Here is a 23,147-nt window from a genome sequence, read left to right as displayed (position 1 = left end):
TATAAATTCTATTAGCAAAGAGAAATAGAAGGTTTATCAACCTAAATATATCAAATGAGGTATTCAAACATGTAGTTCTAAGTACAAAAAATGAAAATGAGGAGCAAACAATATCTTTCATTAACACATAAACGAGCATGCCCTTTGCTATGGAAGTTGTCTCACTTATTGATGCAGTAAAATCATGGATATATAAAATAAAATCAAAATATTTAAACAAATAGAATATAATAAAATCGACATCTATTATAAGAGTGCTTTGTAATTTGGAAGTTGAGAGGATGAGAGAGCGTCTAAGGAAATCGTTAGGAAACAATGGCAGATTTGCAAGCAATGTTCACGGAGGGGAAGTGCCTGGGTTAAAAACGGATGCTATGAATAGCACAAGAGGACGGCAATAACTCTAAAAAGAGAGTTTTATTCAACTGTGAGGAAAAAGAATTGGGAAGGACGGTCTTCCCACGTTGTCCAGACCAGACCGCTTGTTTGTTTTATTTAATAGAAAAAAGCAAATTCTTATGCAAATTTCTTCTGAATGTAATCGGCAAGCTCTTGGGTGATGCGGAAGGCCTTGGCCAATACGGAATCTGGGAGAGGAGGATCCGCTGCAAACAGAGAGTTGGCGATTGTCTGAGCTCCCGGAAGCTGGCTGCTCAATGCAGCTATGGCCACCGCATTTTCATGCCCCACATTCTGCTGGAAATGCACAAGTGCCTTTGGAAACACAAACACATCTCCCTTCTCCAACGTTTTGCTGAAAAACTTGTTGGTGGTGTCAATGAAACCCACAAGAAGCTGGCCTTCCAGTAAAACAAGAACTTCAGTGGCTCTTGGGTGCGTGTGAGGAGGATTTATTCCACCCACTGCGTAATCGATACGGACCAACGATATTCCGAAGGTGTTGAGGCCCGGTATCTGCATAACATTGGCCATCGTTACATTGGAGCCCACTGCATTGTCGGTGTTCCCTGCCTGCCCAAGTCCCCCGAAGAAGAAGTCCTCTGCCGAAACATCCTTGGGATCTTTGCAAACGAACCCGTTCACCTTAACTGTTTTAATCAATTTGTTAGCAACAACTCATATCACACCATTGTATTTTAATTAATTTGTGAGCAACTCGCCTGATAAGCAAATCAAATAAAACTTATGTACTCACCCATGCTTTCCTTGTCTGCGACGCAGAAATCTTGCAAGGGATCGGAATCCGCTGCCATGACATTATCACTGTACCAACATATCAATAGGAAAAGTCCCAACGTGAAGTAAATCATGCGGTTACCCATTATAAATAGAGACACAGAAGAATCAGACAGAAAAGCTCGGGATATGAATGTGTAGTCGAATTGTGTATTACAATCCCATAACATGTCTATTATATAGCGGGAAAATTAACTACTCTGCGAGGACTAATTCATGTTGACGTAATTGATTAATTATAATATAGTTTCTGTGTTGGGACTAATTCATGTTGACGCAGTCGTTAATTATTATAATATTATATGTTTGCAGAGTTGGTGCTCTTTATATTAAGTTGGGGTGACTACGTAAGCCCTACGACATATAGTTATCGAAGCTACCGTAGACGGATTCTCCTCATTCTTTTGGTAACGTAGAATCAGCAAATTCAAAGGAAATAATATATTGATTATTCTGAGCCGCCAGCGAATTGGCTAAAAAGGAAAATTTCTTACCTACTGTGTATTTTACTTATCTCTCTAGATGTAAATTGACTGATATAGCGTTGACATTTTATTTTTTTTCTTTTGCTCTACATAGATGTAGCAAGGGCCAAGCTCTATAATATAATATTCTTTTTATATAAATTTTGGATGAGCAAAATTTCTTTTTGTTCATAGATTTATTTGGCTTATCTTCAAGTGTGATATTGTATCAAATATTGTTTATACTTTTGTACTGTCAATCAAAATTTTACATTAGAGTCAAAATATAATTTTATATTAAAATGGTAGAAATTTATCTAAAAGAGGAAGATATTTTATTTATATAATCATTTGACAATATTTGTGTAATTGTAATAGAAGATTCAAAGAACTTTCTAAGGAATAAAGAATTAGGAAAAAGATAATGGATCTAGATGTTAGAAAGGTTATAGCATCTGTAGGATGAGCTTTGATTGAGATTGAACTAGTAGATAAGAGATGGACTAAATAGTAGATCAAGAAGTTTTGACTAACAGAGCGTTGACACTTTATGTTTTTTCTATGTGGAAAGTAAGTATTTAGCTAGCGTAGCTGCCTTACAACAACGTTGTTGACGTTTTTTTTAGTCCATTTTGCAATCCCTATAATTTATCGAAAGGGCAAGTTCTTAGAAGACTCAAAGAAATTTCTAAAGAATAAACAATTGGGAAAAATAGAATGGATAGATGTTGGAAAGGTTACAACATCTATAAGGTGATATTTGATTGGCATTGAATTGATAAGTGAGAGATGACACAAGTAGTAGGCCAAAAAAATTTGTTGTGGGTAAAGTGAACATGATCAATTATTCATCTTATGTGTGATTTCCATCTATTGCTTCTAATAATGGATATCCTAAAGTGAAGTTTTAATTCTATCGATGAGAAGGTGAGTGTTACATGTGCAAGAAATGAGATGGAGAGAGTCATCATAGGTAGCTATTGAATTAAAAAATTAAAAATATATATTCAAGAGGAAAATAACCTATATATAACTCTTTTATAAATATTATTAACTAGAAGGTTTAGCCTGACTAATAGCAAGGAAGGTTGGTATTAATAGTTGCTAGTATAATCTAGAACGTGCTAGCATGAATGTGACTCTAAATTTTCCTAAAAGGATTCCACCATGGAGAACTAAATATCAAATGGATGAGAAATGAAAAAGCATCTACATCATCCAATGTTTTTAAAAACATAATTCCTCCCAAAATCCAAAGGGTTCTAGCATGCAAATTCTAATAAAAATACTCTAAAAGGTGAAGGATATGAATGAATATATGGGTTACACTATAATTATACTGCCACAAGAAATAAATACACGTACACTACTAAGTAAATAATGAATGGAATATATCTCTCTACTCGAAAGGTCATTTTTGAGGGTAGAATAACATTAATCCAGTTGCAATAGAGAGGTGAAATAAATAAATAAGAAAATCATCGATCAATTTTTTTAAATCTAATGAATGGAACACTAATTTTTTTTTAGGAGTATTGAATATAGATTTGAAATTTCGTACTATAATATTCTCCATCCATAAATAAGATAAAGGAACTAGAGACTCAAGGTCTCACATAAACACCATGAAATAAGTAGTTCATGTTTCAAACTATATTATTAGTAGCAGATTGAATGCTATACATGATACATCCCAAATACTTTAACTAAAATCTAAGGAACTTAATTTTTCAACACAAATATAGGCTTATTATATTGATGCAACTAATGTCAAATAAAATTATTATTTGAATAAGTAGTCATATAAAAAAATCTAAATTATATTCATAATTGATAGAAGGTTATGAGTTCTTATCTTTGGGAACAAGGATGAATAATTTGTGATACTACTATATACAATACATTTGGCTACATAGACTAATTTAATACCAATGATTAATCAACATGACCACACTAAATAATCCTATATTTTACTATGTATAGATCTCAATCCCATTGGGTTTGTGTTTGAACATGTTAAATTTATCTTAAGAACAAAACGATCTATAAATTAGAGATTGACAATACAAAATATAGAATCTTATAGACTCAAGAAAACTATTCTCGCCATTCTTTCGATAATGTGGAATCGTTACACTATATGGGAAGGATCACCAAATTCAAAGGAAATAATATATTGATTGTTTTGAGCCGCCAACGATTTGGAAAAAAAAGGAAATTTCTTTACCTCGTGTATTTAACCTATCTTGGAGATGTAAATTGAGTAACAGAGCATTGACATTTTCTTTTTCTTTTTGTATACATAGATGAAGCAAGGGCCAAGCTCTATAATATTTTTTTTATAGAAATTTTGGATGCGCAAAATTTCTTATTGTTTATATATTTATCTAGCTTATCTTCAAGTCTAATATTGAATCAAATATTGTTCATACTTTTGTACTGTCAATCAACATTTTATATTAGAGTCAAAATATAATTTTATATTAAAATAGTTGAAACTTTTCTAAAAGAGGAAGATATTTTATTTATACCAAATTAAATATTTTATTTATTTATATTAAAATGTGATCGTATGTTCTCTTATGCCAATTCAGAGGGAAAGACCCCCTTATATACACACCCATCGTCAAATATTTAATTTTCTGGCATAGGCCGACATAGATGTTTATTTTCTGCTCACATTATAGATAGGTCCAAGGAAGAGGGGCCAAGATAGGCCCCCTTTAAGGGATCCCAGGGCACCATGCCCTTGTCCTGCCCTATTTTGGGGTAGGATCAAGGTGGCCATACAAGGTGCAAGGTGAAAAATGAGGTTTGATTGCATAGGGGAGGCATAAAAAGGTCTCGATCAAGCATGGGAAGAGACCGATAAGGTGAGGGTCTAGAATACAATCAAAATTACAAAGGGTGCAATTTTAGGATGCTACATTTAGCCCCCACTTTAGCGAGAGTATGAGCTTACACAAATACTCACGGTAAATTAGAAGAAAGAGATGAAGAGTAAGAGCACAGATGAAAAGCACAAGGAGTATAAGATATCACTAATTTCGAGGAACAAAGGCCCGAATCTTAGGATCTTAACTCACCTGAAACATATGCAAGGGCATAAAACACAAGACAAAGGTAAAAAGATAAATAAAGACAAAATAAAAACAAAGGAAAAGACACAAAAGCACACATGGCCCAAAAGCTAAAGACCAAAAGTAAGAACTCAAGTCAACTAACCAAAGAGACCTCCATATCAAAATGTCTCAACAACTAATATCATTCTCAACAAATGTCATCTCATGCACATAAACGATCACATAAATGAGAAAAGCAATCATCATCCATGAATTATCAATAGCAAAGCTATGAGTTCATCAGAGAAAGAAGAGAGAACATGAATACACACTAGATGTGTTTATCCGGGTGATCCATGAGAAGAATGATGAGAGAAAGAATGGGCAACTCACCCCTAGATGTTTTTATCTAGGTGATCCATGGGGAGAGGAGGGAAAGAATAGTCTAGCTGTTTTTAGCTAGTTCCACCTATCCTCGTGTGTGTGTGCAAGAGATATCTCGTTTCAAGTGTAAAGAACCTCGCTTAAGAGTCTTTGTCTTTGAGTGTGCTTCAACCTATTTAAGACATGTAATGTCAATGCAAATTCCATGGGGCGATTCTGTGTGTGCAAATTTGTAAATTCCAAATGGCGAAGATACATGTCTAGTTTCAAGGCCATCCCATTTAAGACTTTGTTATTTTCAGTGATACGTTAGTCACGTCTAAGACATATATCAAATGTTGTGTCTCATTTTGAGTGTGAAGAATCTCTCTCTAAGAGTTTTTACTCTGGTTCTAGGAATGGACACCCCATTTAAGACATGCAAAAATGATTCGCAAGAGCATATGACAATATGGTACAATGGGAATGATACAGGTGCCCCCCCTTAAGATATCAACATAGTTTTATGTTAATGTCTTAAGGAAACTAGATACAAGGATACCTTACCTTCAAAGCCAAGGAGATATCCTTCAGGCAACAATGTCATAAATCCAAGCTAGAGAGGGAATACTCTTCAGGAAAGGATAAGATAGTTGAAAAAGAGATATCTTGCTAAACGTGTAAAGGGTTTCCTTGGAGGAGAGGATATCTTTTTGCAAAAGACATCTACCTCCAAAAAGAGTTATCTTGAACAAACATAACATCTTCTACCAAGATAAGGGAAGGGGAACAATAATCCATACCTTCCTCCTATTGCTAGGTGAAAAGAGATTCTTAATGAAGGATGACATACTTTTGACCCAATGTGAGGGGTAATTTTATGATAGATGTGCATTGCCAAATGAAGAAGAGGTTGCAGCCAAGGACTTACACCTCTTGTATAAGAGAGAATCCTTGAGAAAACAATAGCTTCACACAAGGAATGACACCCAATCATAAACAAATACCACTCAACAATGGTAAAGTAGATCCTTAGAGAGAAGAAAAGATGAGAATTTATTGCCCCCCAAGTGCAAGGACAATGAGAAGAATTACACAATCTTCTAAGGAGAGATTAAGCATAAGGAAATGCACAATAAACTAATATTAATGAATATCCAATCCAGGAAAAGACATTATTTTATATAAAATGTATCTCAAGAGAAGTGGTAATATTCAAAGAGAGAGAGAGAGAGAGAGAAATAAATATCGCATATTCCCCTAAGGAGATATTATTCATAAGAGACATACCATTGGAAGAGAGGATATCAACACATGAAAAATGCAGCCCCTAAAGGGAATAATGATAGAAAGAGAGAGGGAGAAGAATCATCCTTTCCCCCCAAGCAAGAGGACGAGGAGAAGAATTACACATATTCTAAAGAGAGATTATTCATGAGAAACATGCCATTTTAAACAAAGGTTAGGTCCTCACAAGGGATGCACATACATTAGCATGGAGAAAGATCCTATACAAGAAAGAGGATCACATTTTGAATAATGCAGCATAAAATAAGAGTTAATATCTTCAAAGAGAAAGAGCTAGATAAAAGAAGGATAACAAATCCTCTCTAAGGAGAGATTATTCATGAAAGATGTAATGCCTCAAGGAAGGAATATGTCTAAGCCAAGGAAAAAATATTTATTCACATGAAGGGTAATTCCATGCAAGAAAGGACATCAATTTATGAATAATGCACTCCATGAAAATAAATAGTGAAAAGATAAGAGATTGGAGAGAATCATGTTTCTACACCAAGATATTTGGAATCGAAAAAGAACCGCCGCTAATGAAAAAGAGCCCCCAATTAAGTTTACTACTTGTTTCATAGGGTGAGGAGCAACATGAGGGGAAAGGAGTGCTAAGGCACTAAATTTTCACCTAGAAAGAGAGAAAGATCTGCAGAAAGACTTATACGAGCACGATCGTATTGTTCTTGAACAAATTCCTTAAATTCTTTACACTTTCCAAGAGAGTGAGAACCACCATGATGAAAAAAGGAAATATCCATTTCCTTCATTATGTTTATTGCTAAACTTCACAAAAGGAAAGACAACATTATTATCGTACTTCAATTTCCAAAATATTCTAGTTGCTATTTTTTCTTAATCATTAATAGTTGTAGTATTATTATTTTAAGATTGAGGACAAGAGTTGCTATGAGAAGAGGAATGATTGTCATCCATTATTTTAACTTTACCACTATCGATCGGTTCTTTTACTTAATTTTGAAAATTGGGACAATCACCGAGATGATGATCATGGGTTTGATGAAATAAACAAAAAGGAGGTTTTGAAGAAGAAGCTCTTTTACGAGCACTAATAGCTTAATGACTTGCAAGATGATTTTTGAAGTATTGAATCCTAAGTTTTTCTTCCATAGGAGATTTATTATCATTTCCTAGGCCTTCTATGGTTATTTGTGTAGGAGGGTGTATAGGGAGTCAAATTCCTTGTTCAAATTTTCCAAGTCCTTGTCCTCTAAAACCTTGTTTTTATATTATGTTAAAGCCACTCCTATAAGAATATTTTAATTGAGAAGGTCAGGGAACATTATAATAAATTTATTTGAAGTTTTTAGTGTAAGGACGTTTAGAAAGAATGAAAGGATTAGTAGATGAAGAAGGAATATATTGTAAAGGAGCATATTCCTTTATTTCATCATGCATATCCTCTTTGGTAGATTGGGATGGAAGATCCTTATCATCTAAGGCCTCATTTTTTCTTAATGTTATATGGGGAGAGAGATCACGATTAAAATGAATGACATCATCTTCTCTACAAATGTTTTGATTTCTAATATAGACTCTAGGAGAATATGGAGGATCTAGAGAGATAGAAAGACTAATATTTTGACCTTGCCTCCCTTGCGCAAGGGTATGTGTATAAGAAGAAGATGGGTGCATGTTTCTCTTCAATGATTGGTCTCCATTATAGAGATCATTGATAGGAGTATTTTCTCTTTTTTCATTCATATTAGATACCCTAGGAGAGGTGCAAGTATTATGTTTTTCATTGTCATCTCTAGGATTAAGATCTACAAAAGCTTTTAGGTGCTCTACGTATGAAATTCATTTACCGAAAAACATCACAATAGCACAACATACATGAAAGATGAAAGCTTTGGGATCTAATTTATGAAAAGTAATCAACTTGGAAATCCCAAGAATGCAATATGTCCAAGTGCCATGAATAAAAAGAAGTAACATGAAGTGAAAGAAACCATTATCCAACACATGATTATAATAAATGTGTACATAAAAAGTAATGTAATCATATGCGGAATAGAAAATAGATCACGTCCATTGATTACCATGATTAATATTGAAATTTAATTTCAAGCAAATTATTTGAAAAGAAGTTAAGATTTTATAAATAAAACCACTCAATTTATTTAAATAAATGGGATTCAAATTTGATTTTTTATTTTATATAAAAAAAAAAATGAAATGAGAATTTGAAAATGGGAACTTGAAAGTTTGGAAATTTGAATAATTCAAAATTTCAGGAAAAATGATTATTCAATTATGCAACCTCCTACGAAATTTAAATTTACAATTAGGGTGCTGAAAATAAACTCTTAAATTAAATTTAAAATTACTCACTAGAAGATTTGAATTTACGCAAGAAAAATTTAATTTTAAAATTAGGGCTTTGTTAAATAACCTCTTAATTTTAAAATTTGAAATGTTGAATTTTGATAATTGAAACAATTAATTTAATTTTAAAAATTAGGGATCTTTTAAGTAACCTCTTAATTTTTTTTAAAAAATTTAAATTTGAATTTTTCCAAAAGAGAATTAAATTTAAAATTAGGGTCTTATAGAAAGAACCACTAAATTTAAAATTTAAAAATAGATCTAATATTTGAATATTGAAAATTTGGAAAATGCACAAAATTAATTTAAATTCAGAAATTAGGGTTTTTAAAAGTAACCACTTAATTTTAAAATTTGAATTTGAATTTGATATTTGATCCAAGATTGAAATTTTGAATTTGAATTTGGATTAACAACAAATTTAAAGAGGTAAATTCAAGATTTAAACAACCTGCAAGTTCAATTTTAAGGTTTTAAAAATTAGGGTCTTAATTTTAAAAATTAATTGTGAAATTTTACTTGTAGATGAAAATTTGAATTTGGAAATTGAACGAATTCTCATATCTAAAATAATTAATCCAAATTAAGAAAATCAAAAGCTCAATTTTAAAAATAAAAATTAGGGTTTTAATGAAATTAACCTCTAAATGTTTAAAATTTGCAAGAAAATCAAACTTGTAAATGAAAATTTGAAATTTAAATTGCATACACTCAGATTTGAAAATAAAAATATGAATTTATGGTGTAAGGAGTCGGGTTCACCAAAATGTAAAGTTAAAAATTGGGGGCTTATTAAAGGGCAAGAATTCGACCTACCTAAACAACCAAATATACGAGAACTAACTCTTTGAAAGTGATATTGTACACTGTTGAGGAAAGAAAAGGGAAAGATTTTGACATACCTACAAAATCACTTTGGACCTATCCCTTAAAGACATGTCAAAATCATACTATCATATAATTGTGGAGGAGGAGGCCTTGGAAACCAACTTGGCTTCCATAGTGCTAGATCCCAACCTACTTATTTAAGCTTCACAGAGAAACAAGAGTGCTAAGCATGGTGAAGAGAGGATAACAATGACTATGAGATGGAGGTAAAACAAGGTAGACTGAAAGAGAAAATAAATTTATTTGGCAATAAAGATTCTCAATTTGGGGACACATTTTTCCATTTTCTTACTATCATTAAGGACCTAATTGATTTATTCTATGACTTCTCGACCTGTTTGGATGAGTATCACAATAGGCATAAGTCTAGGATGGAAAAAAATGCAACAAAGAAAAAAGAAATCAATTCAAATATGGAATGTGAAAAGAGGAAAGGAGGGTACTACTTGAGAGAACTAGAATTATAGAGTAAAATTAGTCATGAAAGAGTCAAATCCTCTTATGTGTCTCCATAACATGAAGTCTACATAGTTTTTTGCGGTTTGTTATTTTAGTAGTTTTGGGGCTATGTTGATGTAGTAACTTGTTTATTATTGAACTTCTCTATTTTAGTATTATAACTTTGGGTGTGGGACCCTCTTCCCATCTTACCTAACCAAAAACAATTTTTATCTACACTTTTTATATTACAAATCAATGTCAAATGTGGTTAAAAAACATTAAAGTATAATCAAGTCATAGTATGAGGTTCTTTTGGACTATGTTGGTAGTGAAGAATTAAATTGTTATCAAATGTATGATTATGTATGTATTTTATTTCAAGTTATACTGGAAATTTTTTTTTTCTTTGACCACGTAGGAAATTTTCATAGCTAATAGAAATTGGAGTCCCCTAGGAAAATCTTAGTAATCTCAAATTCCTAGTGAATCCTTGACCTTAGTTAATGATAGGGACTAAGGTCTCTGATTTTAGTAATTGTTGTAATGTGATGTATTTTGTGTTTTAAATAAATTTTTTATTTTTTTTTTATATTTGAGTAAGTTAGTATTTGCACCCAATTTCATCCTTATAGAAATATAGATTTTACATTTAGTAGGTTTTGGAATGACTTTTAAGTGTCGGTTTTGTCTATTTCTGAGTGTATTTAGGCCCATAATGAAACACTTATGGGATAGAGGTAAAACAAGGTAGATTGAAAGAGAAAATAAATTTATTGGGCAATATATTTTCTCAATTTGGGGACTCATTTTTTCTTAATGGATTTTTTCAATGACTTCTCAAACTATTTGACTAAGTATCACAATAGGCATAAGTCTCGGATGGAACAAAAAAGGCACAAATAAAAAAGAAAGCAAACTAAATACGGAAGGTGAAAAGAAGCAGTAAGGGTACTACTTGAGAGAACTAGAATTAAAGAATAAAATTGGTCATGAAAGAGTTGAATTCTCTTATGAGCCTCCATAGTATGAAGTGTACATATTTTTTTGTGGTTTATTATTTTGATAGTTTTGGGATTGTGTTTGTGCAGTAACTTATTTGTTTTTGAAATTCTCTATTTTAATATTATAACTTTGGGTGCAGGATCATCTTCCCACCTTATCTAATAAAAAAATAAAATTGTCTACACTTTTTATATTACAAATCGATGTCAAATGTGGTTAAAAAATATTAAAATATAATCAAGTCATAGTATGATGTTCTATTCGAATATGTTGGTAGTGAAGAATTAAATTGTTGCCAATTGTACGATTATGTGTGCATTATATTTCAAGTTATATTGGAAATAGTTATTATTTTTATTTGAGCTTGTAGGAAATTTTTATAGCTAATAGAAATTGGAGTTCCCTAACAAAATCCTATTCATTTCAAATTCCCAGTGAAGCCTTGACCTTAGTTAATGATAGGGACTAAGGTCTCTACTTTTAGTAATTGTTGTAATATGATGTATTTTGTGTTTCAAATATAATATTAGCTTGATATCTTTTGTGTGATAGGTGTTTTTCTTGTAGGCGATTCTTGGCTCCTATGGTTGATCATGAACTTCTACAATAACAATCTATAAAATTGTTAGTTCAGTATCAATACCAATAAATATAATTTATTCGTTATTCTCTAAAACATTAGTAATAATCCAATTAATTTTTTATTGAAGTTGTTATTTCATGCAAGGTTTTCTCAAGGACTAACACAATGAGAAGTATAAGTTAAGGTGCAAGGAAAGCCTTCTTTGAATTATCAACATATCGGTAAATTTAAGCTAATATTATTTAAGTATGGCCTAGCTCAAACAAAACTTTTCTAAAATATTTAACAAATTTACTCCTTGAATAGATTAATTCATTAAATTAATCAACAAATATTAAAGAGGAAAATGAGAGTTTCACTTGGCATTATGGTTTATATATTTCAAAATGGGTTACATTGGTGAAGTCTTTATTAGCATCTAAATGAAGTTCAAAGTTCGCACGTAGAAAACTAATTAAATAGATGGGATAAAAAAAATTTCATGTATCCTTAGGAAACTTAAGCTTGGAATCTAGATTGGAGGAATCCTAATACCACCTTTTTTCTTCATGCGTAACAAGGGAAATAGAAATTTTGTTGGATAAATATTTATTTAAAGTTAGGAACTCGAGTAATTTAGAGAAATAATCTCCTAAAAGAGTGTGGTTATTGAAAAAAATTAGTTAGTTCAACTAGAATCTATCAATTAGTTCTTAGGTGCTAATTAAAGTATCAATCATGAATTAATGATAGGTGATTACTTTTTTAAATGCACATAGACCATGGAATTTTACTTTTTGAGATAATTCTATATTAAGAGTCTTACCATGAAGAATGAACAGTGTGCTCCTTATATAGGAACCCCAAGAAAATATGGCCTTTTCCATCGTTCCTATGAGAAGTTTGTATGATCAAGATGCTAAAACCCATTAGAATTTAATGATAGAGTGAGTGGTATAGAATATAGGTAGTGTGTTGGCTATGACATCACACATGTGATGTCCACAAGTGTGCATAGTCGGACATCATGTTGTCAAGATATATGTAGACGTTTTGGTAAGTTTCTTGTTATTTTTTTTTTAAATAGCCTATGCCTATATCAATTAATGAAAATTACGAGAATCAATCCTTTTACTATTGTGATTTAAATTCTTACATATTGCGTAGTTCATTTCTGTATAATAAAATTTATAGATGTATAATGTGAAATTTACTCATATATAATTATAAGGATAAATCATTAGTCTAAGATAATTTCTAAAGGATAAATGAATTAATTTGTATCTAAACTCACATGGGCCATCTATATTTTAATAATTCACTTAAATTATGTTCTTAGAGTTGTAGTGTGATTCGAATATCCTAGTTTGACCTATTAGATCTTCAGCCTATTGATCTAGAAATTTTAATATCTTAATCCTTACAATCTTTTAAATACCATAGATTTCAACATTATAATTCATAGGATTCTATATTTTGTATCGTCAATCTCTAATTTATCAATCAGTTTGTTCTCTAGTTAAATTTCACATTTTAAAAATTCAAACCCAGGGGAATTGAGAGCTATACTTAGTAAAACATAGGTTAATTTAATATGGTATATATATAACACAAAAAATACACTAATGCAGAAATAACAAAAGTATACATAACACAACAAATTAATTTGATTATACAAAAACAAAAGATTAACAAACTATAAAGTTTCTTAACAGTTTTTTTAGGTCTTGAACTTAGGATGCTAGCATGCTGCGTGGATGTTTGTGCTTCATTGTTGTCTATACAAATGATGAGCTAGAAAACAACCAAAAGGTGTCCTGAATCCGCTCTACACTCTTTGAACTTGTTCTCTTTATTTAGCTATTAGTATAGTGTCTATTGAAGTCTCTGAAGTTTACACATAGTTTGATTTCGCTGTTCTTCTTTCTTATACAAACAAGATTGACCACCCATGAGGAATGTTTGATAGGGAAAATGATAGCATCCTCTATGAGTTTGGTTAATTGTTTTCTCATCAAGAGCTCTATTTTGGGATTTATTGGCCTTTCTATTTGTCAAACTAGTTTAATTCTATAGTGTGTTGGGCTAAGGTAGGGTCAAACCCCATTAAATCTTCATAGGTCCAAGTAAATATATCATCGTACTTTGACAAAGTTAAAATAAATATTTCTTGTTTAGCTATAGAGCATACCTTTCCAAATTTCAGTGACCTACCTTTAGCAACCACCAAACTCTTATAGCCACGTTTCTTTATAGAAAAGTTCATATTCGTGTTGTTTAGGTGGTTGTCCAAGTTAAAAATACCTTCTAAGCTAACTAGACCTTTCAATAGGTTGCTGGAATTGAGATACATAATCTGATTTCCATATTGGTCTTGTGGCATAGAATGATTTTTTGCAAAAATTTCCACTTCAGTTTACAACGAATTAAAAATCATTTGATCACTTTCAAATACCTACCAATTTAAAATTAGGGTCTTGTAGAAAGAACCACTAAACTTAAAATTTTAAAACAGAGATCTAATATTGGAATTTTGAAAATTTGGAAAATGCATAAAATTAATTTAAATTCAAAAATTAGGGTTTTTTTAAGTAACCACTTAATTTTAAAATTTAAATTTCAATTAGATATTTGATCCAAGATTGAAATTTTGAATTTGAATTAGGATTAACAACACATTTAAAGAGGGAAATTCAAGATTTAAACAACCTGCAAGTCCAATTTTTAAGGTTTTAAAAATTAGGTTTTTTTTTAAATTAACCACTTAAATTTTAAAATTTAATTGTGAAATTTGACTTGTAGATGAAAATTTGAATTTGCAACTTGAACGAATTCTCAGATCTAAAATAATTAATCCAAATTAAGAATATCAAAAGCTCAATTTTAAAAATAAAAATTAGGGTTTTAATGAAATTAATCTTTAAATGTTTAAAATTTGCAAGAAAATCATACTTGTAAATAAAAATTTGAAATTTAAATTCCATACACTCAGATTTGAAAACAAAAATATGAATTAATGGTGTGAGGAATCGGGTTCACCAAAATGTAAAGTTAAAAATTGGGGGCTTAGCAAAGGGAACGAATTTGACCTACCTAAACAACCAAATATATGAGAACTAACAATTTGAAAGTGATATTGTACTCTGTTGAGGAAAGCAAAGGGAAAGAATTTGACATACCTAACAAATCACTCTGGACCTATCCCTTCAAGACATCTCTAAATCATACTATCATATCATTGTGGAGGAGGAGGCCTTGGAAACCAACTTGGCTTCAATAGTGTTAGATCTCACCCTACTTATTTAAACTTCACAAAGAAAGAAGAGTTCTAAGCATAGTGAAGAGAGGATAACAATGACTTTGAGATGGAGGTAAAACAAGGTAGACTGAAAGAGAAAATAAATTTATTTGGCAATAGAGATTCTCAATTTGGGGAAACATTTTTCCATTTTCTTAATATCATTAAGGACAGGTAATGGATTTATTATATGACTTATCGACCTATTTGGATGAGTATCACAATAGGCTTAAGTCTAGGATGGAAAAAAAGTGCAACAAAGAAAAAAGAAATCAAATCAAATATGGAATGTGAAAGGAGGAAAGGAGGGTACTACTTGAAAGAACTAGAATTACAGAGTCAAATTAGTCATGAAAGAGTCAAATCCTCTTATGTGTCTCCATAACATGAAGTCTACATAGTTTTTTGCGGTTTTTTATTTTGGTAGTTTTGGGGCTATGTTGGTGCAGTAACTTGTTTGTTATTGAACTTCTTTATTTTAGTATTCTAACTTTGGGTGTGGGACCCTCTTCCCACCTTATCTAACCAAAAACAAATTATATCTACACTTTTTGTATTACAAATCAATGTCAGATGTGGTTAAAAAACATTAAAGTATAATCAAGTCATAGTATGATGTTCTATTGGACTATGTTGGTAGTGAAGAATTAAATTGCTATCAAATGTATGATTATGTGTGTATTTTATTTCAACTTATATTGGAAATAAATAAAAAATTCTTTGAGTGCATAGGAAATTTTCATAGCTAATAGAAATTGGAGTTCCCTAAGAAAATCCTAGTCATTTCAAATTCCTAGTGAAGCCTTGACCTTAGTTAATGATAGGGACTAAGGTCTCTGATTTTAGTAATTGTTGTAATGTGATGTATTTTGTGTTTTAAATAATATATTTTTTTATTTTGATATTTGAGTAAGTTAGTATTTGCACCCAATGGCATCCTTACAGAAATATAGATTTTACATTTAGTAGGTTTTGGAATGACTTTTAAGTGTTTGTTTCATCTATTTCTGAGTGTATTTAGGGCCATAATGAAACACTTACGAGATAGAGGTAAAACGAGGTAGACTGAAAGAGAAAATAAATTTATTGGGCAATAGATTTTCTCAATTTGGGGACTCATTTTTTCATTTTCTTACTATCATTAAGGACCTAATGGATTTGTTCAATGACTTCTTAAACTATTTGACTAATTATCGCAATAGGCATAAGTCTAGGATGGAACAAAAAAGGCACAAAGAAAAAAGAAACCAAACTAAATACAGAAGGTGAAAAGAAGAAACAAGGGTACTACTTGAGAGAACTAGAATTAAAGAATAAAATTGGTCATGAAAGAGTTGAATTCTCTTATGAGCCTCCATAATATGGAGTCTACATATTTTTTTGTGGTTTGTTATTTTGATAGTTTTGGGGTTGTGTTTGTGCAGTAACTTATTTGGTTTTGAACTTCTCTATTTTAATATTCTAACTTTGGGTGCGGGACCGTCTTCCCACCTTATCTAATAAAAAAAATAATAATAATATCTACACTTTTTATATTACAAATCAATGTCAAATGTGGTTAAAAAACATTTAAATATAATCAAGTCATAGTATGATGTTCTATTGGAATATGTTGGTAGTTAAGAATTAAATTGTTGCCAATTGTATGATTATGTGTGCATTTTTTTTCAAGTTATATTGGAAATAATTATTATTTTTAGCTGAGCATGTGGGAAATTTTCATAGCTATTAGAAATTGGAGTTCCCTAAGAAAATCCTATTCATTTCAAATTCCTGGTGAAGCCTTGACCTTAGTTAATGATAGGGACTAAGGTCTCTAATTTTAGTAATTGTTGTAATATGATGTATTTTCTGTTTTAAATATATTTATATTTTATTTTTATATATGAGTAAGTTAGTATTTGCACCTAGTTGCATCCTTATAGAAAGATAGATTTTACATTGAGCGGGTTTTCGAATAACTTTAACGTGTCTATTTCATCTATTTCTGAGTCTATTTAGGCCCAAAATGAAACACTTATGAGTTCGGTACCTTTTTGGGGAATTAAACCATGGGCTTCTGTCATCATTTGATCATGTCCAAGTCTCTTAGAAAAAAGGTGTCAAAAGTCTAACTTGTGGGCGATAGTAAGTAAATTACCACTTCCAAATCCACTCCAACAATTTTATTAATGGGATTTTGCATGCCTCACACATATGAGTGGATCAAAAAGATCCTCTTGGGGAAGAGTATACAATATTATTCCTCTCGTCCTAATGCTCTCACATGTAGAAGCATTTGTGATATCCACATACCCTTAGGGTTTGGTGTGAAGGGGAGAGAGGAGGTGGATGAGATCCATGTGGTGCATCGTGATCAGAGGAGGGGAGGTCATATGACACATATTACATATACCATTCTTAGACTCTTTGTATGTCTTATTATTTTATTTTTTGGCTCTATCTTTTTGGAGTTTTTGGGAGGCTTTGTGCAAGGAGTCAAAAGAGTCTTTGAGAAATATCTATCAAACCCTCCTGATCTAGTAAGGAAATATTTTGATATGATTCATTCCTTAGAATGCTATATTTCATTTTGTTGTAAATATTTTATTGGAGGCTTTTGATTTAATTTTTAAATTTCATCTTTTTATATATTTTCTTATGTCAATGACATGTGTGAGAGGTTTTAGGCTCTCCCATATTGATGAGAGAAACTCATGTGTAGGGTGAAGGATATGTGGAACCTCTAAGGGAATGGTTTTTTCTCATTGAGAAGCAGATTTCTTGGGTATGAGTATCCTTGATTCTTTTGGAAAATCTGTGGAAAAATTGTTTGGTATATTTTAAAAGGGTTGTGAAGTATATGGTGTTGGATTCCCTTAATGGAGTTTACATGTGCATGGAGTATTTGCATTGGGCAATAAATTTTGTCATAGGCCTCTTACCTTGGGGCTTGGTTGTGAGAAATACCAAATGTTGGAAGGTGAGCTCTCCCTTAGCTTGTTTAAAAACTATGTTTTGTAACCTTTCTTGTTGAGTCAAATTGGGTGCTACCTTGATAGTGGAATAAAAATATTCATTCTCACATTTGGGTTAGAATTTTTATTAGACTTTTGAAATGGGTTGGAGTAAGTTGTTAATTTTTTTATCAAATGGGTCCCTTGTAATGTTGTGTATATCAAGTTGATAAATGATGATGTTGTTGTGTTTAGAAGTGATTTGATTTTAGTTTTCTAAAAATATACATATTGTTTAAGGATTGAGTTTGTTTGAGAAATAACTTATTGCTTGTGGTAATTTGCATTTCATACATTTAAAAGTTATTGATATTTGATGAACAAAGTAAATTTATTAGTAATTATTGGTTAAATTATCATTAAGAGTATGAAATTTCCATTCACTTGTCTTAATATTTTTAGTTAATAAAGTGAAGGGGATGTTTATCACGCAAATATTATTCTCTTTGTTATCCTACAAAAAAAAAATCTCTAGTGAAACTTTTATTTAAAATTAAAAATAGTTATTTGTAATTAGATATGTATATTCACCTATTTAAACATATATATTTTATACAAAATCTATTTACCCCCCCCCCTCTCTCTCTCTCTCTCTCTCTCTCTCTCTCTCTCTCTCTCTCTCTCTCACACACACACACACACACACACACACACACACACACATTGCAAACTTGAGTTTGGGTTTATAGTATTAGCATAATGGTTAAGGCCCATTAAGCAGGTTTAGCATGGTAATTAATTCTTTTAATAGAATTTAATTTAATATGACTTTAGCAAATGCAAAACCTTAGGTGGAATTATAATTTTTAAATGGTGTGCTAGGTTTTATGATTTAACATGTCTTGTAATCATTTAAATGTGATGTGGCCTCTCAAATTAATTAGTCGACTGAAATAACTTAATTTATCTAATTGAGAGTGAATGGTAATTAATTAAATTAAATTTGAAATCAAAGTGTAGTATACTTTTATTTCAAAAATTTGGTTTTAATAGAAAATAAAATATCAGCTTAGAATTGAGAAAATTTACTCTTTATTTCGTTTTAATTGAGTTTATTTGGACTCTTTAGAAGAATAAACTTTCGTTGTGCCTAATATTTAATTTTCAAAAATAGTATATTTACTTATTAAAAATATTCCATAGAAAATTATCATTTATTTGTCTGCTGCATTTAATCTCTTTATATATCATTAGTAATTAATAAAAATTTATATATAATTTAGCTTACTTATGGTTTACTTAGCTATAGGTGTTAGCTCACGCCATAGAGGCCCAACCAATTCACTACCAATTAGGAATTAGAGGGAATGTTACCTTGAGGAGTTCCTCCATTGAGACATGTTGCATAAGGATTCCAAATCTCAATCACGTTATCATCCTTGTTTTACATTGTGCGAAATGAGTTCCATAACGCCCACTCATCGTATTCCTTTTCTCACCTCGTCTAGCATGATTCCTATAACATTGAGTATGTAACATATACGTGCACATGCTATGATGAATTTGCCTTGTACACCAAGTTCATCATTTACACAACCCATTCTCTTATTTATTTATTTTACTCTTGTAGCCAAATTCTATAATTAATATGAATCCTTAATATTACAAGCTAAAAATATTAATGATAATTTAAAACTATTCTTTGTTTTTAAGGCTCACGAATATAACACACCTAATTTTATAATAAAATTGAGATTATCCTACCCGAGCGTAAAAAGGTTTTCGGGAAAGATGCAATATAAAGCATGGATGGACGGTGTTTGTGTCAACATCCAACTCGAAAATAAATATGAAAGAAAATTTCCTCTTTTACCAATTCTGAGATGGTTGTGAAAAATGTATATATTACTTCCTTTGAAGAAGGCCATCGTTTATTTAGTGGTGTGTGTATAATTCTTTCTTGTGGCAATATAATTATCGTATGACCCACATATTCATTCGTATCCTTTGCCTTTTAGAGTTTTTCATTAGCATGTGCATGTTAGAACCCTTTGGATTTTGGGAAGAATTATGTTTTTCAAAATAATGGATGGTGTATATGCTTTTGCATGTGTCATTCATTTGATATTGGGTTCCCCATGGTAGAACCCTTCTAAGCAAATCTAGAATCACATCCAAACTAGCACCTTCTCAATTACACTAGCAACTATTCTAAAGTGACATCTAATGATTTGGAAACTATCAACCTTCCTTGCTCAAACTAGACCTTTTCTTCAATAATACTAATGCAAGAGTTGTTTATAGATTATTTTCCTCTCGAATATATTTTACTAATTTTTCAATTCAATAACTACCTAGCATGACTCTCTCCATCTCATTTCTTGCACATGTAACACTCACCCTCACATCATTGATAATATCCTTTTTTGCGAATTCGCTGGCGGTTAAGAATAATCTAATATTATTTTCTTAGAATTTGCTGATCTTTCCGATATAGTGATAACGATTCCACACTACCGAAAGAGTTTGCGACAATATCAACAATATCAAAAGTATAAGGAGACTACGTCTACGGTAGTTTGGGTAACTGTATGTCGTAGGACTTACGTACTCACTCTGCAAATATACGATAATTAACTGATCACATCGACAAGAATTAGTCCTCGCAGAGTAGTTAATTTTCCCGCTATATAATAGACATGTTATGGGCTTGTAATACACAATTCGACTACACATTCATATCCCGAGCTTTTCTGTCTGATTCTTCTGTGGCTCTATTTATAATGGGTAACCGCATGATCTACTTCACGTTGGGACTTTTCCTATTGATATGTTGTTACAGTGATAATGTCATGGCAGCGGATTCCGATCCCTTGCAAGATTTCTGCGTCGCAGACAAGGAAAGCATGGGTGAGTACATAACTTTTATATGATTTTCTTATTAGGCGAGTTGCTAACAAATTGATTAAGATAGAGTGGCGTGATATGATTTGTTGCTAACAAATTGATTAAAACAGTTAAGGTGAACGGGTTCGTTTGCAAAGATCCCAAGGATGTTTCGGCAGAGGACTTCTTCTTCGGGGGACTTGGGCAGGCAGGGAACACCGACAATGCAGTGGGCTCAAATGTAACGATGGCCAATGTTATGCAGATACCAGGCCTCAACACCTTCGGAATATCGTTGGTCCGTATCGATTACGCGGTGGGTGGAATAAATCCTCCTCACACGCACCCAAGAGCCACTGAAGTTCTTGTTTTACTGGAAGGCCAGCTTCTTGTGGGTTTCATTGACACCACCAACAAGTTTTTCAGCAAAACGTTGGAGAAGGGAGATGTGTTTGTGTTTCCAAAGGCACTTGTGCATTTCCAGCAGAATGTGGGGCATGAAAATGCGGTGGCCATAGCTGCATTGAGCAGCCAGCTTCCGGGAGCTCAGACAATCGCCAACTCTCTGTTTGCAGCGGATCCTCCTCTCCCAGATTCCGTATTGGCCAAGGCCTTCCGCATCACCCAAGAGCTTGTCGATTTCATTCAGAAGAAATTTGCATAAGAATTTGCATCACCCAAGAGCTTGTCGATTACATTCGGGCCAAATTCCTCTAAGATTCTCAACCTGAATTCGCTGTGGTCTATTAAATAAAACGTGGGAAGACCATCTTTGTCATTTTTTTCTTTTCCTGAATAAAATAAATCTGTTTAATCTCGTTATTTCTCTGCTGATATATTATTTATAGCATCGATTTTCAACATATATAACTCAAGAGTAAATTTCAAACTTTAATAATTATGCTAATATTTCTAATTAATAATTTATTGATAACATGTTAAAGAATAAATCAAATGAAATAGATGGGATTCAAGGTATGCATCACAATTCATCTTTTTATCCGTGCTCACCTTTCAAAGCTATGTCTCCCATTCATCACCATCGTACATTATTTATACATTTTACAAGTATCCTTAGGTAAACATTTGGAATGGTAAAGGCATTGCATTACTACACTATGATTCTTTAATGATAAGATTTTGTATTATGTGTATTACAATAATCTTATTGAATAAAATTCAAAAATCAAACTGAACGAATTTTTGCTTGAATGGCTCTCCTCGTTATCTCATGGTCCCCATACACTCATTTGAAATTAGATATCACATTTTACGTCATTTTAGTAATAATATTTTCATAAGAGTAATTATCTTTGATTTTTTAGAATGCAGAAGAGAATATAATACTAAAATTCATTATTATTCAATGCACTTTCAATCTTTGTATACTAAAATATACACAGGTCCAACTAATCGACAATGAATTTTATAAATTATTCAAAAAAATCTTAGATAACGTGATTTAATAAATGTTTACTATAATAGTTATACACAATTTAAAAGCTTATGTTTAATGTGAAATATTTAATTAATAATATTCAAAAAAATTATGCTAATGTCTCTTGAAAACCTCATAATAATCTTTTCGTCCTAATTTTTTATCAAAGAAGTCTTTAAAAAATGTCGAAAAATGCTCCTAGAAATGAGAAACATATAATATAGTGTATATTCAACTGACATAATATGATTTCCATCACACCTAATGTCAAAACCTAGATTTTCTAGTATAAACAGTAGCAGAATGATTGGGCTACATATAATATCCTTACCACATGCTTAGTCTTATCAATTTTGCCCCTTTAACATGGTTCAACCATGGCCTTTTTCTTGTATAGAATTGTATATGTATTGGAATTAATTGACTAGAGGTACTTTAGTATTCTTGTCCCTTAACTATGACAATGTTATGATTAATCCTATTAGATGATTTTCATTTTAAATTTGTAAATAATAGTTAATTATTCTCTTTTAAATCTTTTAATTTTATCAAATACCAAGATTTTGCTCGTAATACAATTTATAATTCCATTAAGATTTTGTAAGTATCTATTTCGATATTAATTAATAGTTCTCTCGTAGAGAAATACTACCAAAGAGGTAGCTCCCAATTACAATTCCTACATTACATCAGACCCTCTACACATTCATATAGTCTTTCAATTTGCAAAGGAGAAAAAAATCCCCATATTTTCCAATGAACTAGCCACAGGCCAACAATGAAACCCTTTACTTCACTTTCCTATAAAATTGGAGAGATCAAAATATTCTTTGCTTCCTATTAAGAGCTTCAACATGAAATATGCCTCCAATAAATCTATTTGTAGGCTCTATGGGTATAGCATCAGGCATGGCTAGTACCACTATCCTGTTTGGATCTGTAATCAATCTATTCCCATATGAGGAGCCCTA

The 23,147-nt window shown here is 31.6% G+C and overlaps 2 protein-coding genes across 2 annotated transcripts; one reads left to right on the top strand and one right to left on the bottom strand.

The window, feature by feature from the left end:
* Positions 1-309: 309 nt before the first annotated feature.
* Positions 310-1,367, bottom strand: LOC131078314 (putative germin-like protein 2-3). Its single transcript, XM_058015982.2, has 2 exons — positions 1,157-1,367; positions 310-1,049 (listed from the first exon to the last, which is right to left on the bottom strand). Exons 1-2 carry the CDS (start codon positions 1,365-1,367, stop codon positions 517-519), a joined length of 744 nt encoding a protein of 247 aa, XP_057871965.2. The 3' UTR covers positions 310-516.
* A 19,184-nt stretch (positions 1,368-20,551) lies between these two features.
* On the top strand, positions 20,552-21,402 carry LOC131862552 (putative germin-like protein 2-3). Its single transcript, XM_059215028.1, has 2 exons — positions 20,552-20,762; positions 20,870-21,402. Exons 1-2 carry the CDS (start codon positions 20,552-20,554, stop codon positions 21,400-21,402), a joined length of 744 nt encoding a protein of 247 aa, XP_059071011.1.
* The last annotated feature ends 1,745 nt before the right edge of the window (positions 21,403-23,147 follow it).

Source organism: Cryptomeria japonica, unplaced genomic scaffold (assembly GCF_030272615.1).
Source record: "Cryptomeria japonica unplaced genomic scaffold, Sugi_1.0 HiC_scaffold_46, whole genome shotgun sequence".
NCBI classification, from domain to species: domain Eukaryota; kingdom Viridiplantae; phylum Streptophyta; class Pinopsida; order Cupressales; family Cupressaceae; genus Cryptomeria; species Cryptomeria japonica.
This window is presented reverse-complemented; position numbering and strand designations above follow the sequence as displayed.

Coding starts and splice junctions, on each gene's coding strand:
- LOC131078314 (XM_058015982.2), bottom strand. CDS start 1,367: ATGTTATGGGATTGTAATACACAATTCGACTACACATTCATATCCCGA. Junction 1,050..1,156: donor CGCAGACAAGGAAAGCATGG/GTGAGTACATAA, acceptor TGATTAAAACAG/TTAAGGTGAACGGGTTCGTT.
- LOC131862552 (XM_059215028.1), top strand. CDS start 20,552: ATGTTATGGGCTTGTAATACACAATTCGACTACACATTCATATCCCGA. Junction 20,763..20,869: donor CGCAGACAAGGAAAGCATGG/GTGAGTACATAA, acceptor TGATTAAAACAG/TTAAGGTGAACGGGTTCGTT.